Genomic DNA, 20,911 nt, shown 5'->3' on the forward strand with positions numbered 1-20,911 from the left:
AATACGGAGTGTCCGTCAGTGGATTTCACCGAGGAATATGTACAGAAATCGACTGTTTCAATATTATGCAAGAAGCGAAATGTACGGCCAGAACGTATTTTATACGATGATAATTTTCTCAAGCAGTCCAGTTAAGCAAACCATTTAGGAATTAGGCAGGATTCGAATTAATGATGTAAAGTGCGTATTGAGGAACGCTGCCAAAAGGCCAAAAACACCCTCTTTGCTATATCTGCACAAGGCTTACTACCTTATGGTTTGAATCCAATTGTGTCTTTAAATTTGAACAGGCCCATAGCCTTGTATGGCATCGAACGATGGAATAATATTATTAACTATAATAGTTTACTATCTGTAAGCTTCAGCATTTTATTGTAAAAAAGATGTTCATTAAAAAAGAATTTCATATGAGGACAAGATCTGATATGTGTGAATCCACGCGAGGCGTGTTCAACCTGTTCTCAAATGTTATTATTAGAAAAATATTTTTTACCTTTCAAAATAGACGATTCGTCGGCAGCTCGACTTATTTGGCGTTTGGCGTATGATTATTGGCGAGAACGCACGGGGCGTTCGTGAAGGGTATTTCAGGTAGTGGGCGGCGCAATGTCGTCACTCGAGGCTTTTTTATTGGCAGCGCAAACATGTTAATTAAATATGTTTGGTCGAGATCAACCATCCGTTTAAACTGTATGATATTATAATTGACAACGATGTGTTCGTTACATACAGAAGGCTGTTTTATTCAGGATTTACAGATTGTGTTTTAGTAGACTGTTAATTTCTTGTTATTTGTTATATCTAGTTTCGTTTCAGATGATTTGTGATACCGCGTTTGTTTGTGGCGCTGCTTTCTTAACCGTATATGTTGTTTAAAGTAATGTTTTTGGGGAACAGTTTCCTGACATTTTCATATTTGACAAAGCGGCACCAATGTGATGCGACTCACATCTGACACAGTTCAACTAGAATACTTCTTTTCAATTGATCTGTATAATTTCTGCCAATAACAAGCGATGTTCCTAATATGTGTTGTTGTTTTTGCAATGTAAATAAGCCTGTGGTGTCGGATAATTTTGTTAAAATATAGAAATACAAGTCCAGTCTGTGGTGTCCGGTATTATTGTTGAAATGCACAGTTGTAAAGAAGTCAAGCTTATGTTGTCTGGGAAAAATGGACTACTTTGATTAGGAAAATCTGTTTAACTCGCGTTACAAGTGAGTTAAATTAAGATTGATATATAAACTGCTATCTCCAGACATTAATCATACAGGCTGAAATCTGTTCATAAAACGTTACATCCAATTCACCTAGGACAAAAATGGTTTTACGTTAAGGTTTATACAAGACATCTGCGAAATATTATTCACATTTCGAGTACAATCTTTCATAAAAGATGTGCTAATAGATAAAAAAAACTACCATATAAGCATCTGTGGAAAGGTCTTGTAAACGTATTGTTAACACGAGAAAGTCCTACCTGGTGTATAGGAGAACACTAACGGATGATGGCTTTCGTTTCTTTCGAAAGCTGCATCCGAAAAAGCACCTGCCGTCATTTATAAAGTGTTCGATTATGATAGGGATAAGAGCATCGAGTTTTGCGTCGCAAAACCATGGAGTAGGTTTTATAAATAAATGCAGCTTACCAGTGCACAATCTGTTCTCTAACTTGAGTGCATGGTGACTTATTCCATATCATCTGTCAACGCCTTTTCAACAACAGATAAACTTTTACCAGATACCAGGATACCAGAATCATCAGCATATAAAAGCAATTTATTTTTGACCACAGCTGACATATCATTTACATAAATTAAGAAGAGAAGGGGTCCAAGGATTGAGCCCTGAGGAACCCCACATGTTATTTTGGAATTGGAAGAATAAGTACCAGAGACATCTACAAGCTGCTGTCTATCTGATAAATATGATTTGAACCAATTTAGGACGTCAATACTAAGACCTGATCCTTGCAGTTTCATTAAAAGAATGGAATGGTCGACTGTGTCAAACGCTTTCTGCAAATCGAGCAGCACCTTACCATTAACATTACCTTTATCGTTTTCATACCTGATAAAGTATGTAAGGTGAACTAGACAAGTATCAGTAGAGAAGCCACTCCTGAAACCTGATTGTAATTTATACAACAGATCTTTATCCTTAAAATAAGCTTCAACCTGGTCATAAACCACCTTTTCAAGGATTTTAGATACAACATTTAAAATGGACACAGGCCGGTAATTACCAACAGACAATTTGTCGTTCTTTTTATAGAGGGGAACAACTCTTGCAGATTTAAGATCATCAGGGACTTGACCTTGGATAAGGGATAAGTTTATGATATGAGCTAATGGACCAGCAATAACTGGGGATCCATCTCTGATAAAACGAGAAGGTATACCATCTAAACCAGTAGCTTTTTTGACACCTTATGAAGTTAAGTATTTAAGAACTTTACTTTCAGAAACAATGGAAAAAGAAAAACTGTTTGCAAAAACACCCTTATTTGCATAATAAGTATTAACAAAATTCTTACTAAATTTATGCACACTTTCTGGCAACTTTTCAACAAGTTTACATGCGAATTACTATGAAAATAATCGGGGGTTTAATCTCAATTAGACGTAGAATCGCAAATTCCCATTTATTTAACAACACTTACAGACTCACTTCCTTATTTTACTGTAAAACAAAAAAGGCAAAGTTAAAGTTGTCCAAGCAGACGGCATCGAGTTGTTTGCTTTTTATCATCACAGTTAATGCTGAATATGGAATTCGTATATTAATATGACAATTTTCTTACCGACCGAAATACCAGAAGCCGCAATTACAGATCATTGCTCAGTACTTTTCCATTTTATGGTATTGCTTCCATGGGGATTCTATCAGGCAAACAACGTGTGAGTGGCGACAGACAGATAAGTCGTTGCTGGAAAGAAACTTAACGCTTCCATCCTTATAGTCATCGAAGCTTTGCAATCTGTAAAAGAGACTCGCTCATGGTTCGTAAAATGCACTTTTTATTACGAAACAAAGTGTGGCAATTCATAAGGAGTGTTAAAATTAAGACACCTACTGCTAGAACCCTCCAGCAAATGTTAATATTTTCTTAAATATCGTCTTTGAAGACCACATTTTTATAGCGTTACTAACGTATTTCAGCGTTGTTTAATGATTGGTTGATTGACATTATCACGTGATGCTTTCTATGTTTTGTAAACTGTCAAAATATCTATCTCTGATTTATAAAACCTTGATGCCTAGTGGTAAAGGCATCGATTAACCATTTTTATTGACTATACCGGCGTGGTTTCGCATCCAACTAAAGCCAAAATATCATTTAATAAATTAATTGTATTTTCCTAGAATTTCGATATCATAGAGTTAAATAATGATAATATATGTGTTTTCAGATGCAGTACCGGGATTCCTTTTTTTGGTCCAAAAACATAAGCGTGTCTCTATAAGATCAGTATTAAGTAGTGTGCAGAATCCAACACAACACGTGCCTATTTAAATGTAGGTGCTAATTTCAACCTAGCCAGTGCCCATTTCAAGGTAGGTGCCAACTATTTTTAATAGGATGTTATGAAAGCACATATCCGGTTTGAAGATACATTGGTGATAGTTATGGTTTCTCAAATCAATTGATACATAATTTAAACAGTACGGACTTGATGACATGTTTACCGACCGAGTTGCAGGCTGCAATCACTTAAGACCAGTTGCCGCTACTCATATAGTGGTATGGTTGAATTCAACTGATGTTATAGCCAGTCTCACACGTGTCTTGACGTCAGATGAACAGTTTGTTTTAGTAAGGTCACATTGCCAATACCAGGAGCTTCTCTGCAATATTTATACTAGATCACAAATACCCGCGATTTCTATAAATCTGAAAGAAGTAGACGAATACTTATTACAAATGTAGTAATTATTATTTTAACATAAAGTTTTATTGTTTCACTACGTTCACTACGGAATTTATTCAAATCTTTAAAATTATGAATGTACTTCTGTTTGCGAATGTTACAGTGCTTAGTGCCAAAGCTGATACCATATTAGCGGTCGGTTTGACCACGATATATGTTGACAAATCCTAAAACTTTGAGAATATGCAATTTAGACATCGACACCAATCATACACCAACATAATCCAATAAAAAAAGCATGCCACATTAAAACAATAGCTAATAAATGAAGTTAAATAGCATCTTGAAAAAAAACACACACAAAAAAACATCGACTAAAATACTAGTACAGTGTAGCTCAAAATAATTTACGAGCAGGGAAGATTCGCCAGATTTATTGTCAGATTTCTAGTTTATATCGATAAAGCTTGTGATTCTAAATGTAACATAATTGAACTGTGTATATGCATGTACTGGAACACTCTGGAACACCAATATGCAGTTACAACCCTTACAATAATATTTTCTTCAAATTCTGTTATTAAAACAATTACTCTCAGTTTTGTTAGTCTCTACAACACAACGGTAACTTTGTATTTCATTTCTCAAAACCGTTTTAAAAGGCACCGGTAAGCATCTCCTTTCCTACGGACTGAATTGCACGACGTTTGACTCTTTATTTGGCTTTGTCCACTGATTAAATACCCGGGGATCGCACTTTGTAGAAGCAACAGATTGAAATCTTTTTCCGTTCGAGATGACCAGCCACAGGATTACATAAGGCGCTGTTTCACAATCTGTGGACAAGAAGTAACGATATATTTACAGTCATTCATTTGCTCGAGGATGCATTTTGACGGAAAACGGTTATTGGTTAATTCCATAGAAAGCATGTATGAAAAGGACTTAATGATATTCTTACCGACCGCGCTGCAGGTTGCCATCAAGGAGGACTAGTTTTTCATACAATGTATGGTGTTGCTACCACTAATGATCATGTGCGTACCCGTGACCATGGCTTATATGAAGGGTTCCTCTGTAATCTGTGTACGGGATCACGAATACCAAGTTTTATCATTCTGAAACAAGTCTTTGGACATATATTTATTCAGTAATTTTTATTTTAAATCAAAATTAAACATGCAATTTCACTTTTAAGTTTACCATGATAAAAATGTTAATCATAATAACTATAAAAGTAATCGTATACTAATATACTGTCTGCTAAATATACCCTGTTCCTTCTACTGTCAGCGATGTCCGCTTAAAACTGCGCTTCTGCTGGCGAGTGTTGAATACTTCATATTAAAACTCCTGCATTGTGTAAACGCGACTTGAGAAGATGTGCAAAGAAAAGACAACTTCGTCTTCACCTACTCATACTACTGCACATACGGACGGTATTTGTTCATTGTAAGTTGATCAACACCATATAATGAACAAACGCAAGATAGAAACAAGTTTAACCAAAGTATAAATTAAGTTTAAATATGGTGTTCAAGAGTGTATACTCTAACGGATTTCTTTTTTTCAAACCAAAGATATACTTGGAATTCAAAATAAATAAAGAATACCTTTAAGGTTTGCTACAATTGATACATAAGACGCTTCAATATCGATTAATAAATACATTATGACCTACCGACAGGCTTGCATGTTGCCTGTGTGCGGGACCAGTTTCCGCTACTCATGCACTGTATTGTCCTGTTTCCTATGATGTTATATCCGGGGTCACAAGTGTAGGAGGCGACAGAATGATAGGTTGTTGTCTGCACGGTCACGTTGCCGTGGTCAATTGTCGATGGAACGTTGCAATCTGTTCATAGTGAATTAGATTGTAGTAAATGTTGCCAATACAAAATGAAATTTACTATTAAAGGTATTCAAACAATATGAATGCGCAAAATAACAGAAGCAGTCTATGCGTTGTGACGTTAAAAAGAATATTTGTTGATTCAGTGAAAAATTGCATTTCGTTTCTCGAGTGTGATAAAAACAAACTGTAGAAGTAAAATAGAATACGATCTTACACTGAAATCAACATTTCTTCTTCATTGGTATTTCAATCTTTATCTTATCATATAAGGTTTTCTGAATATTTGTTTATATTTTGGTTGATCAAAGGAAGTAACTACGACTTCAATAGTTGTTTTTAAAGTTGTTAAGGAACATCCACGCAAAGCTGTAAAAGCACCTAAATAGGTTCGAATGGAAAGGTTTCTTTTACCGAGTAGATTACACGACGCCTGTATAGAAGACCAAGTTCCGTTTTGCAAACATTGTGTGGTGTCTTTTCCAACGATATTATAACCGGGATCGCAGGTATATGTGGCAACAGATAGGTACGTTGAAGCATTCGAATCGACGTGTCCATGTAGGATAATTGGCGGAGCTTTACAATCTGTTTCGAGAATAGGGTTTACCAAAATACTGTTCAATTTTGGTTAAAGAAATTGAAATGACATTATAGCTTATAATGAGATTATAACATAACAACTGATTAATTGATTGTTAAACATTGCTTCCTCACCACCAGGATAACACGACGCATTCACCGTAGACCATTTTCCGTTTCTCATACAATGTATGGTGTTGTTTCCATTTAGGTTATATCCGGATTCACAAGTGTATGTGGCAACAGACATGTAGGTTGTAGCAGACATTGATACATTGGCATGGGTAACTGGATCTGGAGTTCCGCAATCTATTCAAACACACTTAAGCTTTATAAACATTTCAATATGTAACAGTATTCAAAATTTTACTGACGTATATGATGCATGTTTAAACATAGTCAACATACCGACCGGATTACACGATGCCTGCACTGGCGACCAGTTCCCATTACTCAAACATTCAATGGTTTTATTTCCATGTATCTTATATCCCGAATTGCAACTGTATGACGCCACATATTGAAACGATGGGCGTTGCAAGCGTAGCAAACGAGCACTTTTTAATCATTAAAATATTACTTGAGGTTATTTAACTGTCCTAGAAAATAACCCCATTAGATGCACACAAAGAGCGCGTATGGATTGAGTTGCAGTATGCGGAACTTTAAAGACCCGCGGAATTAAAAATTCGTAATGATTATGCCCTGTACTAAATGATTACTTATCTGCAAATTGATTGACTGAAATGGAGGTTGTTTTCTAAGGAAAAGTAGTTACTCAAGAGCTCACGTGATAATGAGTGAGGTTTGGTGCTGTTTTGAAATCTGTGAATACGGCATTAAATATAAATAATGCTTTAATCACATGCAGTGAATTCATTACCACCAAACGTCACCTGACATTTTACGCACCAACTGGTATGCAAGTTGCATGTACTGAAGACCATTTCCCGCTACTCAAACATTGGATTGTGTTATTTCCACTGATATTATATCCTTGATCACAGGTGTAATTTGTTGCAGAAGGAAATGTCGTCGCCTGAGAATGCATGTGCCCATGAGCAATAGAGGGTGCTGCATGGCAATCTGTAAATACATAATTAAAAATTCTGAATGCTGAAGAATTCCATTCAATGAATACGTACGGAGTAATATGTGGATACTTGGCTTACCGACCGGACGGCACGTTGCAAGTACTCGAGACCAGTTCCCGCTACTCAAGCATTGTATAGTATTGTTTTCATGGATATTATATCCAGAATCACAGGTGTATGTAGAAAAAGACAGGAATGTAGTACTCTGAGACATGACGGTTCCGTGTGCCAATGCAGGCGGTGCTCTGCAATCTAAAAATACATGAAAATTAAATTTCTTAAACTTCTACATTGGCCTGCTCAGTTATATCAATGATGTGTTAAAAACGTTAGATAAATATAAAACCATGAAATCAACCTCACCCACTGGACTGCAGCGGGTATGTCCTTGAGACCATTGTCCATTACTCAAACACTGTATGGTATTATTTCCACTCAGGTTATACCCAGGGCTACACGTATATGTTGCTACAGATTGATATGTCGTTGATGTTGAGGTCTTAATACCATGAGTAATTGCAGGCACAGTTCCACAATCTATAATGATATAACATAATGTATAACCACTTAAACGTTACACAACTTCGTCTTCACCTACTCATGCTACTGCACATACGGACGGTATTTGTTCATTGTAAGTTGATCAACACCTTAAAATGAACACACACAAGATAGAAACAAGTTTAACCAAAGTATAAATTAAGTTTAAATATGGTGTTCAAGAGTGTATACTCTAACGGATTTCTTTTTTTCAAACCAAAGATATACTTGGAATTCAAAATAAATAAAGAATACCTTTAAGGTTTGCTACAATTGATACATAAGACGCTTCAATATCGATTAATAAATACATTATGACCTACCGACAGGCTTGCATGTTGCCTGTGTGCGGGACCAGTTTCCGCTACTCATGCACTGTATTGTCCTGTTTCCTATGATGTTATATCCGGGGTCACAAGTGTAGGAGGCGACAGAATGATAGGTTGTTGTCTGCACGGTCACGTTGCCGTGGTCAATTGTCGATGGAACGTTGCAATCTGTTCATAGTGAATTAGATTGTAGTAAATGTTGCCAATACAAAATGAAATTTACTATTAAAGGTATTCAAACAATATGAATGCGCAAAATAACAGAAGCAGTCTATGCGTTGTGACGTTAAAAAGAATATTTGTTGATTCAGTGAAAGATTGCATTTCGTTTCTCGAGTGTGATAAAAACAAATTGTAGATGTAAAATAGAATACGATCTTACACTGAAATCAACATTTCTTCTTCATTGGTATTTCAATCTTTATCTTATCATATAAGGTTTTCTGAATATTTGGTTATATTTTGGTTGATCAAAGGAAGTAACTACGACTTCAATAGTTGTTTTTAAAGTTGTAAAGGAACATCCACGCAAAGCTGTAAAAGCACCTAAATAGGTTCGAATGGAAAGGTTTCTTTTACCGAGTAGATTACACGACGCCTGTATAGAAGACCAAGTTCCGTTTTGCAAACATTGTGTGGTGTCTTTTCCAACGATATTATAACCGGGATCGCAGGTATATGTGGCAACAGATAGGTACGTTGAAGCATTCGAATCGACGTGTCCATGTAGGATAATTGGCGGAGCTTTACAATCTGTTTCGAGAATAGGGTTTACCAAAATACTGTTCAATTTTGGTTAAAGAAATTGAAATGACATTATAGCTTATAATGAGATTATAACATAACAACTGATTAATTGATTGTTAAACATTGCTTCCTCACCACCAGGATGACACGACGCATTGACCGTAGACCATTTTCCGTTTCTCTTACAATGTATGGTGTTGTTTCCATATAGGTTATATCCGGATTCACAAGTGTATGTGGCAACAGACATGTAGGTTGTAGCAGACATTGATACATTGGCATGGGTAACTGGATCTGGAGTTCCGCAATCTATTCAAACACACTTAAGCTTTATAAACATTTCAATTTGTAACAGTATTCAAAATTTTACTGACGTATATGATGCATGTTTAAACATAGTCAACATACCGACCGGATTACACGATGCCTGCACTGGCGACCAGTTCCCATTACTCAAACAATCAATGGTTTTATTTCCATGTATCTTATATCCCGAATTGCAACTGTATGACGCCACATATTGAAACGATGGGCGTTGCAAGCGTAGCAAACGAGCACTTTTTAATCATTAAAATATTACTTGAGGTTATTTAACTGTCCTAGAAAATAACCCCATTAGATGCACACAAAGAGCGCGTATGGATTGAGTTGCAGTATGCGGAACTTTAAAGACCCGCGGAATTAAAATTCGTAATGATTATGCCCTGTACTAAATGATTACTTATCTGCAAATTGATTGTCTGAAAATGGAGGTTGTTTTCTAAGGAAAAGAAGTTACTCAAGAGCTCACGTGTCAATGAGTGAGGTTTGGTGCTGTTTTGAAATCTGTGAATACGGCATTAAATATAAATAATGCTTTAATCACATGCAGTGAATTCATTACCACCAAACGTCACCTGACATTTTACGCACCAACTGGTATGCAAGTTGCATGTACTGAAGACCATTTCCCGCTACTCAAACATTGGATTGTGTTATTTCCCCTGATATTATATCCTTGATCACAGGTGTAATTTGTTGCAGAAGGAAATGTCGTCGCCTGAGAATGCATGTGCCCATGAGCAATAGAGGGTGCTGCATGGCAATCTGTAAATACATAATTAAAAATTCTGAATGCTGAAGAATTCCATTCAATGAATACGTACGGAGTAATACAATTGATTATTTTAAATTTAAACGAGCCTTTGTGAATTTATATCAACTTTAACAAAACGGATTTAAAATACATGTACTTCGAGTAAAAAGATTTCGAATGTCACGTACTCTAATTTTAAGTACTAATTTGATGATTAAAAGCGTTTAATACATACGACGTCGCTATATAAGTCGTACAGTTTACACTGCTATTTATAGTGCTACGTCGAATGTAAAAACGATAGATTAATATGATAAAATATAAATATACATATATATCAAACTTAAGAATAACATTTTACATTTATGCAATAAAACACTAACAACATAATATTTTAATCGGTAATTAAGAAGAGAATTACCGACTGCTGTACACGACCCATGTACTGGAGACCATATCCCGCTATTCAAGCACTGTATTGTACTATTTCCGATAAGACTATACCCTTGATCACATTTATATGCTGTTGAAGAAGGAAACGTTGTTGCATTAGAGGTCACGTGACCATGACTGATATTCGGCGCTGCATGGCAATCTGTTAATAAAAATCAAATCAATACATACTCAGCATATTACACGAAGCAAAACATATCGCTTTTTAAATTAATAAAACGAGCATGCGTGAAGAATACATCAGAATAAGTTAGCGGAGTAAATGAATTACTAATTCAATGATATCGAATGTAACATTCTAATCTTATCAACACCACTAATTTGAGGATTTATAGCAGTAATTATATAATACCTCGCGGTTTAAGTAAATTAATTACAAATTTCGAGGCTTTTTCATTAAAACGTTACATCAAAAAGTTATAACATCATTAATAAATTGAATTATAAGCACTTTAGAATAACTTTATTTTATGACTGCAATCTTTGTTTTATGCAAATATATAACTGTAACGCCAATTAAAAATGTTTATTACCGACTGGTTTACACAATGCTTGAACTGTTGACCATGTCCCACTACTCATGCACTGTATTGTGCTATTTCCACTGAGGCTATACCCAGAATCACAAGTGTACGTTGTTGAAAAAGGGAACGTAGTTGCATTAGAGATCACGTGTCCATGAGTGAGAGCCGGCGCTTCGTGGCAGTCTGTAAATATCGAAGAGGATAAGATAATACTCAGTATATGGAACAATCGGACGCAGCAAAACTTGATACAAGCGTGTAACTAGGGTGTTACCCCGTTTTTGCTATCTTTTATTCAAGGGCTTTTTAGTTATCCGAGTTGCAATATTGTGGTACGTAGTACTTATCAACATTCAATTGGGTTGTACGCATCCCTTTAACCTACATTTTATACTTAATGTCGTTTTACGATGTATGTATTATAGTCCATTTCCCGCTGATGTTCATTTTATCGTATAGCATACTTTAGATGTTTGTCAAATGATTTAATGACTATTGATGATATGTGTTCAAGCATGTGTTAAATATAATATTGGCTAATTAAACTGAATTATTATGGCTAAACTGAGCTTCTGTCGGCAAGCAACTGTGACTGTTTTGTGCGTGTTTCATTCAATTGGTAACCAAAATCAGACGTGTTTGCCCAACTGACCGATATGTTGTTGCATAATAGATCATTCGTCCATTATAAATTATGATTGGAGAGCTTTTGCAATCTATCGGAATATATTTAAGGCAAATCTACGGAGCTCTTCTACAATCTGTCGGAATATACGTGAAGCATAAACATCTTTATAATATGCACATTTAATCACGACACGATTTGTAAGGTATGTTTATACCGACGGGGCTGCACGAGGTTTGTCCTTGAGACCAATGCCCACTGCTCAAACAATGTATGGTTTGGTTTCCCGTCAGATTATATCCAGAGTTACAGGTGTAGGTTGCCACAGATAGATATGTTGTTGATGTTGAGGTTCCTTGACCATTAGTAACGACAGGCACTGTCTTGCAATCTATAATGATATAACGTAAGGTATGAACTCCTATTCGCTACACAAAGATACGGTATACATACTTTTATATCGTTCATGTTTAGACCACATGTGTTATTGTACGATTACTTCTGCCATCCGTAGAAATTAAACGTCAATAAGAGCCATGTCGAAATACATCAGTTGTCTTTAATAGGGGATTTGCGTTAGAGATCGCTTGTCCATTATTAATGGTCGGAGATCTCCTACAATCTGTGGGAAAAGACGTAAATCATAAACATCCTTATAATATACAAACATAAATCACGCCAATGAATATAAATGTTTTGTAAGCTGTAAACATACCGACTGGGTCGCAAGTTATACGTCGTTGAGACCATTGTCCACTGCTCAAACACTTTATGGTGTTGTTTCCCGTCAGTTTATATCCAGAGGTACAAGTGTAGGTGGCTACGGATTGATAAGTTGTCTGTGTTGAAGTCCCACGACCATGAGCAATGGCAGGCACAGTCCTGCAATCTTTAACGATATCAAAATTAAAGGTAACAAACAGATATATACAGATTTAAGAATATAACAGAACAGGGAAATCTAAACTAAAAAAATAACAGTGAACCTGTGTATAGTCAGTGTTAAACCTGTGACCTGCAAACTGATTACATACTAATAAGGAAGTTGTTTCCCTTAAGACAATTTTGCATTTATCAAACACAATACGAAATTAATTTCCGTTATTTGTGCACTGTATGGTATTTAATTGTGTCAGGGTTTTGCGCTTATTGTACACATTACAGTATATGCTCGTTTTGCGCTTATTGTACACATTACGTTATATGCTCATTGCACATTGTACGGTAATTAATCGTGTCAGGGTTTCCGTTGATTGCACACTGTACGGCAATCGAGCGTGTCAGGATTTCCGTTAATTGCACACTGTACGGCATTTGAGCGTGTCAGGGTTTCCGTTTATTGCACACTGTACGATATTTGAGAGTGTCAGGATTTCCGTTAATTGCACACTGTACGGCATTTGAGCGTGTCAGGATTTCCGTTAATTGCACATTGTACGGTATTTGAGTGTGTCAGGATTTCCGTTAATTGCACACTGTACGGCATTTGAGCGTGTCAGGGTTTCCGTTAATTGCGCACTGTACGATATTTGAGCGTGTCAGGATTTCCGTTTATTGCACATTGTATGGTATTTGTGCATGGCAGGGTTTCCTTTAATTGCAAAGGAAATTAAAAGACAGTTAATTTTAGATTTACAAAAATGGCTAATTTGTATGCAAGCGTAACTTCATTTAAGACATGACCTCTTTGAAATTGTACCGAAGCCCTGAGTGCGATGACTTTTATTGAGAGTGTGTCTTTAAGCGGGATCCTAGCTGTATTTCGGATACTGGGCTTTTCCATAAGATTCTTTTGCATTATTTTGAATTCAAATATGCCTTTGTTTAATAGAGTTTTTTTATTGTAAAGTGTATTTACACTTTTCTGGTATCGGAGTTTGTACTTTTAAGTTTCAAACAGAAACCTATAGATACAGTCAGTTGAGACACAGGAGGTTGGAAGGCAGTACGCAGGTACCTGCAATTTGGCATTGAAGGGTACATATTCCAAACACGTTTTATATACTTGTACTTAATTTCACTGCATAATGAATATAGTTATTGTGTGCCAGCTCCAGCTCCAGCTACTCAAACACTGTTTTGTGCTAAATCAATTTAATTGGTAACCAGAATCAAACGTGTATGTGGCCACTGAATGATATGTTTTGCCTTATAGGTCACTCTGATTAATGGTTGAAGCTCTTCTACAATTCTAGATAGAAGAAAGATATGATCATATTTTAAATACTGAGTTTAACATCTTGCGCACGCCAATGAACAGTAAATTGTGTACATACCGACTAGGTTGCAAGTTGTATTTCCTTGAGACCATTGTCCACTGCTCAAACATTGTATGGTTTTGTTTCCAGTCAGGTTGTATCCCGAATCGCAAGTGTATGTCGCTACAGATTGATATGTCGTTGTTGTTGAGCTCCCACGACCATGAACTACGACAGGCACAGTGCTGCAATCTACAACGATATCATGTAAGGTATGGAAACTTACACGTTATAACCCGAAACATATATATTTAAAACTATAGCATAGCAAAGGCAGTCTGCAGCTACAAAATTAACAGTGGACCTGTGTATAGTAAATGTTTAATATGTGATCTGCAAATTGCTTATTTACCATCTAATATGTACGTAGAGTAGTTCCTTTGAAACAGTTTTCCAGTGATCAAATACTACATGAAACCAACAAACACGTAAGCAATTAGACAAATAAGTACCAAGTATACATGTACAATACGAAATGTGAATGGTGTATGAATATAGATAATTCACGCGACTCTGTGTGACGTCACTTATAAAATGACGAAAACAAAAGTTAACGTCCGCCTAATTTAAAACAAGTTAACGGCTGAACTGGTAAATGTGAGTTGTAGTCATGGAACTAATAACTTAAAGGGCACTCAATCACTGTCACTATCGATGACACAGATTATGAATCCGTCTACGTTTGTTTTTCTTTGGCGATCTGTCGCAGTGGTTGATAGTGATGTTACAGTTGAGTAGCCGGCTTAAATGGCAATATATGTGTTTTGTTTGTTTGGATTGTCTGATAGAATGTCTGACATTAAACAATTGAATTATATTATACGTAAACCAGGTCAATCTGTAGATAGAAATTTTGGAATAAAGGATATTACCAAAATTGTACGATCGAAAAAGTAGCCCCGGTCTAGTGTGTAATACGGGACAGAAAGCTGTAGTGTGTAATACGGGATGTTTAGTCCGATTATTTGTATTTTTCATATAAAAAATGCTGTATGTTTGAAAAAATATTCTTAGGTTAATAATAAGTTATATTATCACAAGACCAAATAGCAATCTATAATGTTAACGTGAATACTTATTCTCAAAATAAATTATATTTAGACAAATGGCAAGTGGCCTGTGCACGAGGTAAATTTCCATATTTGTAACTTTTTCGGTATTTGATTGCGTCAGGGCTTTGTGCTAATTGAACACTGTACAGTATTTGTTTGTGGCAGGGTTAACGAAGAGATAGATGTGGATGTGGCTGTATAAGAATGTGCTGTAAAACATACTTTCCGGATGTGGCATGTCTTGGGGTAGTAAAGAGTTGACCAAAGAAGAATTTGATCCTAAAGTATTAACTTTTTTCGGAAAAGCCTGTCGACATTATTCCTTTGTTTTTGTGTCAAATGTCCAAGACAACCTAATCAATAATGTCTTGAGGGTTCTTGAATATATATTTTCAAATGAGAAAGATATTCAATTAAATAATGAAAAATAGTGGATTATATTTCTTAAAAAAGGTCCAAGCACCACAAAGCCTCAATCAATTTTTAGTACATAGTTCTGACAGTTTTGGCACAAAACATATTCATTTGTTTTAATATATTTCCGGAAAAATGTAAATGCTTCCTGACTGGAAATCGGATAAAATTTGTTTAGTAAAATTTGTTCAACTCCTTAATACAGCTTCATATGTTGCAACGGATATATAGATGATGTTTCCTAAATATTGAACCTTAAAACTAAATATAAAATCTTTACACAACTTTGTGACGCGCATTTCCAGCATGTCCAGAGAACTTTTGGCTATATATGGGCAAATATCCCAAACAAAATGTAAAATTATGATATACAAAGGCTTTCATGCTAGTTTTGCATATTTCATTGTAACTGATAACATCAATAGCCACGTGTCCAATATTTACATTTGCCGTTTTCGAGGTGAAATGAAATCACTGAACAAACAGTTTTTGTCTGTTTATTATTTGCCTTAAAAGGATATATTTGACAGTTAATTGTAGTTTTTTTGGGAATGGACAAATTATATGGGAACGTAACGTCATGTTGGACATTGTGTACCAAACTGTATGCGCTTTGATGTTTCGAAAGGGAGAGCTTGTCTTTAAGCGGGGTCTTAGTTGGATTTCGGATACTGGGCTTGTCACTTGGTTTAATTTGCATGATCTTACTTTTAAACATTGTTTTGAAAGAGATTTTATTGTGAAGTGGGTTTCCGCACTCTGGTATTTGAATACTTCCTTTTGACGCTTTTTGTTCCGATACTGAAACCCTGTACTATGTTGGTTAAAATCAATTGGTACCCAAAATGATACGTGTATGTTGCCACTGACTGATATGTTGTTGCTTTATCGGTCACTCATCCATTATTAATGGTCGGAGCTCTTCTACAGTCTGATGGAATAGATGTGAGGCATATTCATCTTTATAGTATACATATATCTATTACTCTTATGTATGTGAATGGTTTGTTAATTGTTTGCATACCGACTTGATTGCAAGTTGAATTTCCATGAGACCATTGTCCACTGCTCAAACAATGTATAGTTCTGTTTCCCGTCAGGTTATATCCAGAGTTACATGTGTAGGTTGCCACAGAGAGATATGTCGTTGCTGTTGAGGTACCATGGCCATTAGTTATGACGGGCACTTTCATGCAATCTATAACGATATAATGTTGATTCACTTTAATGATACAAAAAGGTACACGAAGCTTTAAAGATATAGCAGAACAGAGGCAAATGCAGCAATTAAATTTATAATGAACTACTCTAGAGAAAGTATAATATCTGTGACTTGTTCATTGCTTATTTACCTACTGATGTGCACGTAGTGTTTCCTTAAGACTATATTTCACTGTCCAAACACAGTAGGATGTTTCCTAAGAATGCATTACCGGAATAACTCGTCTTAATTCGAAACAGTTTTAGTTAACGTAAATACGTATTCTATAAATTAATGTTTTTCGACTGAATGACATGTTATCAGTATAATTTCCGTTATTTGCACAATATACGGTTATTGATCGTTTCAGGATATACCGAGAGTGTATGCGGATGTAATTGTATATGGACGTCTCGTCGTTTGTGGGTAATGCATGAGCTGTCTCATAATATGTTGGAATGAAAGTTAGGCAGCCTTTTTAATTTTTAACTTTAGTCCATACCAAATTAATATTTTATTCCTCAGAATTTTGCCAAAAAAATGGACCGAGCGAGCAATTCTTTTTTACAATGGTATCATTTTCCAAACAATATTTATGCAAAAAGCTACAGAAACAAGCTCAGTAGCAAAAAGCTTACACATAAACCACCCGAAGTAAGCGAAGAGCGAAAATATTTTTTCTTATAAGCAATATAAAGACAAAAGATTATTATATATTATTGCTCTTTGACCCTTCTGAATACAATTATTTGACTTAATCTTTATTGGACAATGAAAAAACTGTTTGGACACGTACTATTAACTCATAGTTTATTGAGTAACCACAATTATATATAGACCTTTTATGATGTATTTTAAGAATTACTATCAATAAGTAAATACTCTGCTTTAAGGAAAAGGTTTGGAACAATGTATCTACCCGAATCTCTTTAAAATCATTTGCAACTGTATCTCAACATTTACAATGACTGATTTTGGATATTTAAAAAATAAATGGTTAGCATATTTTTATAGGCAGTATTTCAAATAATCTTACAATCTATATGATATCAAGTAAAACGAGAAAAGAGAATTACATTCCTTACCAACTTTACTACAGCTTGTGATTTTGACATTCCATTTCAATTGATTGCAGGTCGCGGTAGTGTGCCCCGTGTTTTCATACCCTTTATAGCATGTTACACGGACGGTATTGCCGCTGTAACTGATATTACCATTGTCTACCAGCAGTTCTGGACATGCTGGAAAATAAAGGTCACATAGTTGTGTAATATCTAAAATGTATAATCAGATGTTCAAAGGGTAAATTTGTTAAAGAGCTTTAAATGGTCATAACAGTAAGTAAATGAACTATGTGCATGCAAACATGAAAAAAGAAAGATCATCAAGGTGACTGATTTCTTAATTGGAAGCGAAATTTATTTTATGAAACTAATTATGTACATCAATAATTTACCAAAACGATCTTATCTCCCACCCATCAAGATTAAGTGATATACATGCACTCATAAACGCAAGCACAAACGCCGCACACACTTAATACAAATTTTAATAGAGTAACCGAACGCAAATCCTACCAGTCGCCGAGAATGCTCTTAAAACCGACCCCCAAATATAACAACCTTTACCAGAATTTGATATCGCCATGCAACTGACAGTTTGAAAATCAAACGAATGTATATATATTGTATGGGATGTATAAACAATTTGAAACATTTAAAAAATGATACATGAAGTGAAACAACCTCTCCATTTACAGTTTGTATGACAAGACATCTTTGAGAGTAAGGAATTCAATGCTATTAAATCGTTTAATGAAATAAAGAATATTTAATAGTTTAAAATGGTAGGAGTGAGCGTAGCACCTGTTTCAAATTTTTTAGTACTAAATGTTTGCCTATCTGCAATACCATTGGCTGAAAATGTGGGCTGTATTCTAAACTGTATTAAAAGAAGGAAGACAATGATTAATTTCCGAATTTATCATTAAGAATTTCGACTTTCGCGAGTGTTTAAAGGTCCGCCAACTGCCACTAATCAGAAACACAACACCTGCATCAGATTTTGCGTTGACAATGTGTCAGCCAATGGGGTTTTATTCTAAGTCAGTAAAATGAACAGAATTAAAATCGTATTGCTTAAAAAGGGCTCGTTCGCTACGCTCACTCCGCCCATTCAAGATTTTAACTCATGTAATCTAACTACAACTTAATGTCACTTTCATTGCATAAGGCTTAGCCTAGACACTTTCCACCATACCCTTATGTTCTATTGGTGTTAAAGTAGGAATGTCACTCGAAATAACCAATGATAATTATTATTTTTGCATTTAGATCAGCGACGCTTGCGTGCATTTATTCGCATTAGTTAATAAAAATATCTTTCAATAAGTTTACCTTTTTCTATTTGGATATTGTCTATTCCAACATGGTTCACTCGAACAAAATGTACTACAAACGCGACCTGTAAAATTGATACAAATCAATTTAAGACAGCAAAAAATCTGGGGCCCATAACAATAAAGACAATAGTCGATTTTAGTCGTAAATTGACATTATCTTTATTTAATCTTTATTTTTTATTTGAATTAAAGTAAGAATTGAAATGAACTCAACGTTGATTACATAAATCAAGCTTTTTTTCATTTGTGATGTGAATAGATCCGTTACTGAAACGGGACTCTCGACATTTAACAGAATAACCAAATCTTGATTCTAATAGTAATCGATAGAAAAAAATTAAAAATAATTACTTTGTATACCGTTTCATCTTCTGGAAATTCTATGTATGTGTTCAGAGAACACCCGCTTTATGAATAATCATTTTTGTAACCAAATGTTGTTCTCTTTTAACACGAGTTTTTAGTAATATAAAACGAACCCACTTACTTGAAATGTTTCATTACTGCTCACTGCAACAGACACATTTTTCCAATCCTGCATTGCACGCTCATTGACTGTCCAGAGAGTTGTATTTGTAGACTGTGGTGAGATGTTTTTTAAATCTATAATAGTGCTTCCTGTTGACGACTGATACTCAAACGAGACGCAGTACTTCCCTGGAGGAAGCTGTTGGGATATCATGTTTGAGACTTGCTTGTTGTTTATGTCTGCTGTATCCGAGTTCGCAAAAGCGTAGTAGCCGTCATCTAAAAAAGTGGTAAACAAAATCATTGTTTGCGTAAGTGAGAGGAAAAGATATTTTGAGGAAAGTAAAACAGAAAACATGCAAATAAACCTACGCTATTTGTCCCGAAATTGCATAAACTTTGTAAATGGTACTAATAAATAATCAAAGTACCACGGGTAGCGGATTTGGAAACTAGGTGTTATACAACACGCTCATACACGCACACACACACGCACACACACCCGATTACCGTACATAAAATGAATTTGTTGTTCGCAAATATGTGGGCCAACGGCAGTCGAGGATTTACCCTATTTTCTGAAGTTTTATATTAAGTGGAGCAGATATGACGGTGAATATATACACTTATTATCGTAGAGAGTATTTTGTCGATCTACATGAATTGGTCAAGTCAGTCCATGTTTCAAAGATCGCTCTGACCTCTGCGCATGAGCGGAGAAAATATGATTGGCAGTTAATGGTGCCGTTTTTGAGGCAGTTAAAGTTTACGTCATGAACATGAGTTTGAATTGTATTCAGCTATCGAATCGTATTGACATATATGAAGGCAAAATTGAAATATGAATGTCACAATATTCGAATAGAAATCTCATTTAGATTCCCTTTAAAATGAGTTTTATAATATACAACCAATCAAACAGATTCAGCACCAAAATGTCCATTTTTTATTGATCATTATGAATCAATAAAATCCCAGTAAAGTGCTGTCATTTGCAAACATACCTTGTTAATTCTAATAATCTGAATACATATATACTTTTTATTGATTTTTGAACGAAAAGTATTATAAACGTTCATATTTCGGTGATTTTCCATTTTTGTACAAACATTAGTCAATTTTACTTGCTTTATCATATATTCACAGTCCCGATAATTTACCATTGGCCGACACTCATTTAATGAAACCAACGCCGGTGCGGTTTAACTTGCACCAGAATACCGTGTGACTACACAAAGAGTGGGGCAAGTGGGGCAATGTAGGGAACACCAAACGTCATTTTTGTATTTACTATTTTTGAAATAAAAAATTCTCTACAGAAAAAAGTGCGAGCTTTCACTTGCTGAGGACTCGCTGAGCTCGCTCCATTATCTGTAGATCGCGGAAATGAACTCTAGCATATACATAGTGTTGTTTGTTGCGC

General features: G+C 35.4%; 2 protein-coding genes across 3 annotated transcripts; both read right to left on the reverse strand.

The window, feature by feature from the left end:
• Window positions 1–4,776: 4,776 nt before the first annotated feature.
• LOC128228207 (sushi, von Willebrand factor type A, EGF and pentraxin domain-containing protein 1-like) lies at window positions 4,777–6,599 on the reverse strand. 2 transcript variants are annotated; one of them, XR_008259901.1, is made up of 5 exons: window positions 6,443–6,599; window positions 6,140–6,313; window positions 5,555–5,728; window positions 5,147–5,226; window positions 4,777–4,955 (listed from the first exon to the last, which is right to left on the reverse strand). XR_008259901.1 is itself a non-coding variant. In XM_052939372.1 (4 exons), exons 1-4 carry the CDS (start codon window positions 6,573–6,575, stop codon window positions 5,213–5,215), a joined length of 495 nt encoding a protein of 164 aa, XP_052795332.1. In that variant the 5' UTR covers window positions 6,576–6,599; the 3' UTR covers window positions 4,777–5,212. The 2 variants fall into 2 exon arrangements, 1 of the variants encoding a protein (XP_052795332.1); XM_052939372.1 differs by having other exon boundaries at window positions 4,777–5,226.
• A 1,524-nt stretch (window positions 6,600–8,123) lies between these two features.
• Window positions 8,124–19,702, reverse strand: LOC128225649 (sushi, von Willebrand factor type A, EGF and pentraxin domain-containing protein 1-like). The gene is made up of 5 exons (XM_052935561.1): window positions 19,508–19,702; window positions 19,016–19,082; window positions 9,153–9,326; window positions 8,850–9,023; window positions 8,124–8,438 (listed from the first exon to the last, which is right to left on the reverse strand). The coding sequence occupies exons 1-5, from the start codon at window positions 19,700–19,702 to the stop codon at window positions 8,254–8,256; spliced, it is 795 nt and encodes a 264-aa protein (XP_052791521.1). The 3' UTR covers window positions 8,124–8,253.
• Between the last annotated feature and the right edge of the window lie 1,209 nt (window positions 19,703–20,911).

Source organism: Mya arenaria, chromosome 3 (genome assembly GCF_026914265.1).
Source record: "Mya arenaria isolate MELC-2E11 chromosome 3, ASM2691426v1".
In the NCBI taxonomy this organism is placed as follows: Eukaryota; Metazoa; Mollusca; class Bivalvia; order Myida; family Myidae; genus Mya; species Mya arenaria.

Coding starts and splice junctions, on each gene's coding strand:
- LOC128228207 (XM_052939372.1), bottom strand. CDS start 6,575: ATGTCTGCTACAACCTACATGTCTGTTGCCACATACACTTGTGAATCC. Junction 6,314..6,442: donor TGCGTCGTGTTATCCTGGTG/GTGAGGAAGCAA, acceptor TTCTCGAAACAG/ATTGTAAAGCTCCGCCAATT. Junction 5,729..6,139: donor GGCGTCGTGTAATCTACTCG/GTAAAAGAAACC, acceptor CACTATGAACAG/ATTGCAACGTTCCATCGACA.
- LOC128225649 (XM_052935561.1), bottom strand. CDS start 19,702: ATGATATCCCAACAGCTTCCTCCAGGGAAGTACTGCGTCTCGTTTGAG. Junction 19,083..19,507: donor GCAGTAATGAAACATTTCAA/GTAAGTGGGTTC, acceptor TCAATTTTACAG/GTCGCGTTTGTAGTACATTT. Junction 9,024..9,152: donor TGCGTCGTGTCATCCTGGTG/GTGAGGAAGCAA, acceptor TTCTCGAAACAG/ATTGTAAAGCTCCGCCAATT.